At 46.4% G+C, this 8,449-nt stretch overlaps 1 protein-coding gene across 1 annotated transcript; it reads right to left on the reverse strand.

Annotated features, from left to right (window-relative positions):
• Window positions 1-1,723: 1,723 nt before the first annotated feature.
• Window positions 1,724-5,854, reverse strand: LOC126525168 (CRISP/Allergen/PR-1-like). Its single transcript, XM_072286915.1, has 2 exons — window positions 5,096-5,854; window positions 1,724-1,795 (listed from the first exon to the last, which is right to left on the reverse strand). Exons 1-2 carry the CDS (start codon window positions 5,852-5,854, stop codon window positions 1,724-1,726), a joined length of 831 nt encoding a protein of 276 aa, XP_072143016.1.
• Window positions 5,855-8,449: the final 2,595 nt, after the last annotated feature.

Consider the following 8,449-nt stretch of genomic DNA (forward strand, 5'->3'; position numbering starts at 1 on the left):
TTCTGACTCTCGCTCGGAGAGTAACACATACACCGCGAAGCTTGTTTCTCAAAAGGGCCGCAGTTTCACCATGTGAAAACAGCCTCGTGACCCTTAGGGGGCCATCATATGAGCGACACGCACGTGTGCTCCGAAGTGGGTTGTAAGAAAATCCCTTTCTTTAAGAGTGGTAGGCGTGATTCCTCATCCCATCCGAAGACCTTCAGTGCATTGTCATGTTTGTTTATTGTTTTTTTGTGAACCACCGCGCTCTTCGAACGCCTGTAGCACTTCCTCGTTATTTTCTTTGTGTGTGTGTCTTCCTCCATTCTTCCTAAACCCATCTTTTCTCTCCCACCTGCAAGGTAGCATGATGAAAACTTCCTCAAAATGGTAAGTTGGGAGGGTTTGTAGGTGAACATCGAACAGCTCCGCACCTGTACTGGTAAACAGCTACAAGCCGATGTTGGAAACCTGCATCTGGTTAACCTTCCTCTGGTTCTTCTCTTTCTCTCTTTCCGCTTCTTGCAGTCAAATAAGAATGGGTTGGGGCGCATAGGCGGACAAAGTCATAACCGGCAGCTTACCGACATCCTTGAAAAGCAAACAATCTGTACATTCTGCCAACACTAGCCTATGGCTGTAGGGCTTGAAATTTTGAGGTTTTACAAAGAAACCTTCCGACCAGGTAAGTTCTGTGCAGCGAGCATGCAATAAAAAAAGATGGAAGTCAAGAAACAAAAACACGGTGATGTGGATTAGAGAGCAAATAGGTGTAGCTGATATCTTCGTTGACATTAAAAAAAGAAAAATAGTCGGTCTGGCCATGAAATGCGTAGAGCAGATAACTGGTGTTCTATTAGAGTTACAGGGTGGGCGCCAAGAGAAAGGAAGTGCAGTCGAACTCGGCAGAAAATTAGGTGTTGTGAAGAAAATAGGAAATTTGAAGGCCTCAAATCGAGCCGATTGGCGCAGTAACAGTGTGTTGGAGATCGCTGGGAGAGACATGTTCGTCCTGAAGCGTACATAAAAGTAATATTAATCAACGAATAATTTGCGATTCCGGCCACCCCTGTCATCTTCGTAATGTAATGCATTTTTCCGGAGTATTTGCTGATTTTTAAGCCCACGAGCAAATTGTATTTCCATTACAAGAAAAAAAAAAACAGTGCCAGTCCAAATGACCGCACATTATTATAGTTACTCACGTGAATATGGTGCAGTAAGCAGCACCGCCACCACCACAAGCGTCAGCATCCCAGCCTTATTCATGTTACCGCTGAGCGATGGTACTGCACGGTAGTCGACGGTTTCTTCAGCTACCTGCGCATTCCTTGTTGTGAGCGCCGTCTAAGGAGCGCAACGTGTTAGTCTGTGTCACTGATGACACCTTCATACGCGACCGTGCATACATCTTGCGGCGAGTTCGGCACCTGGCCGTTCGTATTCCCAAAGGTGATCCCTCCCACACTCGCATCCTTGCATAGTTGTCGAACTGCCTCTGGTTGAAAGCGCCCATGTATGCACGTTCCGTGTCAGTGGTTGAGCGAAATGCGACGACGTGAATGTCTTCGTCGTGACCCCGTGGCCATGCGTCTGTCGCAGTCCATGTGCGGCATACAAAGCCCTGTTCGCCGGCGTAGTCATTCGATAGCACTAACACCGCCGTCGAGAGCGTGAGTGCGCCATAAATTAGCGTAGAATCGAAGCCGAGAGAAAGGAAGTCTCAAGACGGAATGCCGTCCTATTCAGCACGCTCGACGAGGTGGCATTTTGCGACGACCACCCATCGAGGTTCAGTTCGCTTCCGCTGAAGCTAAAATAGCATTGAAGGAAATATTGCTGAATTCAGAGCCACGAAATTCTGGTTGTCATACCGGTTTTCAACTGCACGAGCGTAGAAGTTCGGCTTTGTGGATATGTTCTAGAACGTTCAAAACATGGCCGAAACGGGTAGTCACACGCGAGCGCTTCTGTATGTCCACTAGCTTCGCCGATGTACTCTAATACACTTACATTTCTCCTCGTACAGCCGCCGAAGCGCCATCTCTCACCATTACAAACCTGCTTCGATAGTGTAGAGCGCGTAACGATGGAAGGTCACTATACCAACAATCACTATTACTCCTTTATTGCGTCAGCCAAATCCATCCAGTTGCTGCAAATTTTCTGCCCTCATCAGACTACCTAATGATCTGGATTCATTGACAGCATATCCTTTCCCTCCAGCGCTTCTCTCTCTTCAGCGGAGGGGGGAGTGGAGGATGGGCTCATAGATAGATAGATTAGTAGTGTTTATTGGCGCAAGGGCCAAATGTGGCCAAAGAGCGCCAAGTCGATGATCAGTGCTTCTCAATGATATGCGAGTGTTAATTGCGAGGAGTAATAAAACACGGCTGTATAGTGGCCTAAAATATTCACTAAAAAGTGCAAAATATGCATGTGGTGCAATGAAGATGAAAAAGGACTTAAAATTTATTCGCTTTAAAGTGCGTAAAATAAGAATATCTACATATTAAAAATGACAGTTATTGATCGTTTCTCCGATGACAATAGATGTTTCACGGGATAGGGTTGATCAGTAAAATATGTAGAATCTGTAGCACTAGTGCCTCAGCAAGGCCTTGAAAGCAAGGGCTGGGAGACACGTACTCTAGAAAATGGTTTCGTTGCAGCTACGACCTCCAGGTGGAGGCTGTGCTACAAGTAGCCTGGCCAAGTAGCCTGGCCAAATCACTTGTAAGGTGTCCGTTTCAGTTAGAAAGTTTAATACTGATTGAAAAGTAAAAAGGGGTTCATTGCTGAGACAGAATGCTGGGTGTAATGGTGAGTGTTGGAGATAAGCAGAGGGAAAGTACTTTTTTCTTTCTGCCTCTATTTCTGTGCATTCGATAAGAACATGGATTACTGTAAGCCTCTTGCCACATTTGGTACATGTCGGAGGTTCGCTTCCCGTCAAAAGGTAGGAGTGAGTGGCGTAAGTATGTCCTATTTTTAACCTACAAAGAAGCACTTCCTTATATCTTGCTGTTCTTTCAGATATCCAGTTCCCTAATTTTGGTTTGATAACGTGTAGTTTATTCTCTACTGATATCCCATTGGTCCTGCCAGTGCTTCCTCAGTTTGTGGCGTAAGAATGGCTTAAGTTCTGTTGCTGCTATGGGTTTATTCACATCCGTTTCATTAAAGACGACTGACGTTGCACTTTCGTCAGCAGCTACATTACCTTTTATACCCCTATGGCCAGATACCCAACATAGGACTATGGGCTCATAGGACGGCGTCCAGGACAGTGCGCGCACACTCACGCACCCTCATATATATATATATATATATATATATACAGAAAAGATACCAGGATTTTACTGACGTTTCGTCAGGTATAGTCTACGCCCACAACGGTAAGCTGACGCTAATAATGGACAAGGTATGCCGCGTGTACTCCAACTCATTTGTATGAGTGTTTCGTTTTCATTATCTGTTCACAATGCAAGCACATAACGCAAATAAATATGCTTTTGCACAGTTTGACGAGGCTCATTAGTAATATACACTTAATCTCTTGGCAGACTGTAGAACAAATATTTAGTCGTCTGCGTGATAATCTACAAACCTCCCTTTGGACTATGCTGGTTTCGGTTTTGAATCTTCCGTTTCATCCGTCGTGGTAGCTAAGTAGCTGTGGCTTTCCGCTGACGAGTCTCACAAGGTTACGGGTTCATTTCTCAGCCCCAGATGCCGCATCTCAATTATGACAGGAAGGCAATAACGCTCGTGTACGTAAATTTAGTTGCCCATTAGAAAACTTGAAGTGATCGAAATTAAATCCTCAGATCCCCTCCACTAGTACCACACAGAGTACTCCCGCATCCCGTTTTAGCTAGTTTGTTACACAATCTGGCGCCGGATTCTGAAATATTTTCTTTCGCAAGTGCTCTTTGCCGTTGGTCAACCGGCTTCACTAATGGCATGTCCGGCATCAGGACAGGCTGAAAGTTTTCTCTACGAACAATTCTAGCGTAAGACGTTTCTTACTTTTTTTTCATTTCCTTTCTTTTATAAAGGCCCTACAAACACTGTTGTTGCGACTGGTGCTTCAGAATATGCCGAAAACCTGGACTTCTACCCTTCGGTTGCCGGCTTTCCTATTTATCATATGGCTGAGCTCAAGGCGGTGCTGATTGCCCTACGAAAATAATTCAGTTAATTAGCTCAGCTGTTATATAGTTACTGGCTCCATCACCGCTTCTGGTGACTCAAATTCGAGGGCGTTTTACTACGTGACTTCCCTTAATACATACGAAGCATCCGTTCAATTTGGGTATCTAGATATGAAATGTTATTTTTAACATTTACATTCTTTACAAAGTACCGGTGCAATTTTGATGTCCAGATATAAAACATTATTCTTGTATCAGATTTACATTCTCTACAGCTGAGGCTATTGATGTAAGAGGTCTTGTTGTTCTCCCTTTTTGTTGATAACCAAGGCTGTCCTTGGAGGTGCTGTTTTTATTTTTCTATTGTAAAAACATTTTACACTTGATATTTATGTTCGGCGATGCCTTCATTATCGAAAACTGTAAGAAATGTGTATTTCTTGAACGTTTCTCAATCCGCGTTGTACTTACTAAGGGGATCATCCGGTGCACGCTGACGGCCCTGGTGTCGCCACTTGGCAATTTGTTCGCTTGTTATTGCGACTAGCCGCCGTATCAGTTGTGCACTATGGTACAGTAGCAATCGTGCAACACGATAAAATCAACAAAAAGCAGCAAAACTGATATTATGACAATGCACGCTGAACCAAGTCGTACATGTACGTGCCATGATGTGGCACCAGACAGCGTAACCCACTTACTGCCATCTATGTAAACGACGCGCGCTGTCTGTGCGACGCTCCGTAGGAAGCAGCAATCACACACGAAGCCAGACGCCATGACGGGCCAAGAATCGTAGGTCCGCCGTTTCTACGAATAAACGGGAAGCCTGCGTCGTTCAAGCCACGATGGCGTTTAGGCTTACCCGGAAGCTTTCCGGTTGCGCCTGGCCCGGCGTGAGTCGTATGCGAACCCTTAAAAGACATCTCTCGTCCTTTGTGAGCCGCGCCACCAACCGTACTAAGTGTGCACAGCCCTGTATCCTGCGAGCATGCAGTATCGTTCGGGCAAGCGGAGCAGACTTCTCCGGCCTGGTACACGGGCAATGTCAGGACGTTGCCGGCGCCAGCGTAGTTGCAGACGTACAGCTGCATGTGCGGCATCACCGAGACGCCGGCGACGGTGTAGTCAACGTAGCCGCATCCCACGTAGCGCACTGTCGCCCATACAACTTGGGTGAAATGACCCGCCGAGCTCTCCGAGGAAGTCGAGAATCTGTTCACGTTGCTTGGCGAGTAGTGGCTGTGCCCGTCGAACCAGGCCTTCACTTGAGTGGGCCAGTCCGTGCCGTTGAAAGCAACATTACTCCTCCGGAAAGCCAGGTTTTGTCCCGTCTTATTGAATTCAGTGATGAAACGCTCTTCGGCCGAGTCGTGTTTTAGGGTTCCCCGGCTGTCGGTGCACTGTTCGGCCTTGGCCTGCGCCACGGAGGCCAGCTCCTCGTTCCACTCGAGCTGCCGCATGTTTGCGGCTGGAGGGAAGCCCCTGAGCTTGCCAGTGGCCACCGTGCTCCTGTAGTCGTTGTGGGCCTTCAGTATGAGCTGGCGCTCGGCCGCGCTGGTGCCCTTCTTCTTGATTGTGCACTCCTTGTTGGCCGGCTTACAGGCGGTGTGCATGGGCCGCAACTTCTTGTACTCGTTCCTGCACTCCTGGGCGCTTCTTGCGACAGTCGATGAAAGCCACAATGCGACGATGAGAAACCTTGGCGGCTTCATTTCACCTGCTTCTCCGTTTGACTCGGACAAAGCCGTGGCAGTTATCGCCACAAGAGGGGGCGGAGCAAAAACCACAAGGGATGATGATTATGACGATGATGTATCTGATGATGAGGATAGACCTCAATTATGTTGCACGTAACCAGTTATGTGACACGTAACCCAAAAAACGAGTGGCAGGATGGAACAAAAAACCAACGACCATAGCAAGGAGGAAACGTGCAAATAAAAAGGTGCCAGTAGAGCGAGAGTAGTGCGTAATTGAGAAGTCAAACTGGATCTATAGTTCCATACCATCCAAGAGGGTCTACATAATGAGAGATAAAGGTCGACTGCGATAAAGTATTTGTAAAATAAATGTTATAAAAAGTAATCAAAGAAGAAAAATTAAGACAGTAACTATATTGTTTCGCGCTTAGAGAAAGACAGCAGCGAGCACCAACTTCGTTTTCCTTTATAATGCTCGCGCGTTTCCACAAATACCTCGTATCATGTTACTATAATACCTTAGTGCCTATGGGGCCGAGGGGCTTGGCCTTCCGGCGGCCCGCTTCGTGATGACTCACGGTCTGCCGGACCTCAAAAAAGTTTTGCCCTACCATACCATACGTTATGTCTACAGGTGTGCGTGCAATGAGAAGGTAATTACGGTGCTCCTGTTGTCTCTCTCTACTTTTTTTTACTTTTCACAAGCGGGCACAAAATCAAACACAATGGTGAATAAGCTATAGCAAGAACTGCTATAAAGTCTCGTTACGTTTCTGTAGTCGCTGCTGCAAACTTCGTTGCTGTTCTCGTTCGTGATCAGCTTCAGATGCTTCAAATTTAATCACATTTTTTTCTCGGAGAGTAAATTGTCCATTTCACGGTTACAGCCGATAATTATCGATTGAGCCATTTTTGTCAGCCAAGATCACTAGCTCAGTTTTACGCCCCTAAGGCGTTTTGTAGCCGAGCACTAGGTCGCGGGTTCGATTACCAGCAGCGGCCACCGCATTCCGATAGCGGCGGAATGCAAAACGCTCGTGTACCATGCTTTGGGTGCACCTTAAAGAACTGCAGCTAGTATAAAGTAATTCGAAGCTGGTGCACAACGGCGTTCTGCATAACCCATTCTGGAGTTTCGGTACATCAAACCACATAAATTAAAGTTTTACTGCCTCGGTCGAATACATCGCGGGTGATGTGCATGCTTTGCAAATAATTACGGCGACTTAATAGGCACACCTAAGTAAGCCGTCATCGCTGACTTCACGGATTGGACATTGGTACGCTGCTCGAAGTGCTGCACTACATACAGCGACGTCACTAAACGCTCACTTCCCTTGTTATGGCTGCTGCAGCATTTACGCACCGTTATGCGCACCTTGGCAGGTGTGGGGACACGTCTTAATGCGAGGAGGGCACTCTGCCAGACACCTTCGAGCCCGTGTGAGGTACCAAAGGCGTCTAGTACGGCCTACTCTATTAAGTGCGTTTGAACAATCGACGATTATTGGAAATCGCTCTTCTCCAATAGAATCAATGCGGTCGCCAAGCGCTTACGGCTACCAACATGCTCTTAGGTCTACCGACAGAGCTACCGACGGGTTCTTTCCGCGTGTACATATTGCTAAACTTGCGTTCCGTAGGCACTGCGCGCAATCTGAGGATAGGCGAAGAGTCGGGTGGCATGGCGTTATTATTGCTGCGCGCTGCTATTGTCGTAACCGTTTTTCCTTCCTGGTCATTACGTTCCTCGTTCTCCTCTGTTTAGCAGCTGCTAGAATGTTACGGTGCAGTAAGATCCTTGCCTTCTTTTTTTCATGAGAAATAATTCCCCCTACGTCCGTCTTTATTTGCCATCGACATAGACACCAGCATTAACGCATCTAACTGCCGCTAGGACATCGTCTTGCGAAATCGCTCCTGACGCGCAGCTACTCACTCGTCGTTTTTATTTTTGAGCGGGTTTATGTGACTGCAGAAGAAACGCTCAAGCTGCAATGAACTAGGAGGAAAAGCGTTCCGGCAAACAATGTCTATATACAGTGTCCCAGCTAACTCTAGCCAAGCTCTTCAACGAAAAAAAAAAAAAAAGATTGAAGAAGCACGGTCTGAGGCCTGATATAAAGACCTATGGCATTCGGTTGTCAGTGGTCTGACGATCCAACATCCTAGGCCTTAAAATTGTATCTGGCACCATGTTCTTTTCTTCTTTTCTTTTTTCATTGAACAGCTTGGCTAAAGTTATAGCTAGGACGCTTTGTATATAGTCTGTTCGTCTTCGCCTTCTCCTTCTTTCTTTCAATGCCTCACTCCCTCTCCCTAGTGAAGGGTAGCAAATTGGACGTCCGCCTGGTTAACTTCCCTGCTTGTCCTTGTTTCTGTCTCTCCCACTTCTCTCAGTCATCACGAGTGGAATTACATTTAGAGCGAAGTGCCGAATGCTTCACTTTGCTTCCTTTATAAAATGTCCAATAGCATTAGGAATGGTTCTTTGGTGGCTAGATATACTTACCAATAGAACACGGCGTATTTTTTATTCTTTGTAAAATGTACCTGCTAATCCAGCTAGAACTCATTATTATATAATTTGATTGGGATATTTCTTTA

This window comes from Dermacentor andersoni, chromosome 3 (genome assembly GCF_023375885.2).
Source record: "Dermacentor andersoni chromosome 3, qqDerAnde1_hic_scaffold, whole genome shotgun sequence".
Lineage (NCBI taxonomy): Eukaryota > Metazoa > Arthropoda > Arachnida > Ixodida > Ixodidae > Dermacentor > Dermacentor andersoni.

What these genes read in the sequence shown, in the direction of transcription:
- LOC126525168 (XM_072286915.1), bottom strand. Translation starts at nt 5,854, where the DNA reads ATGAAGCCGCCAAGGTTTCTCATCGTCGCATTGTGGCTTTCATCGACT. An exon ending in GGCTGTGCACACTTAGTACG is followed by an intron (nt 1,796 to 5,095) that starts GTTGGTGGCGCG and finishes ATGCTATTTTAG; the next exon opens with CTTCAGCGGAAGCGAACTGA.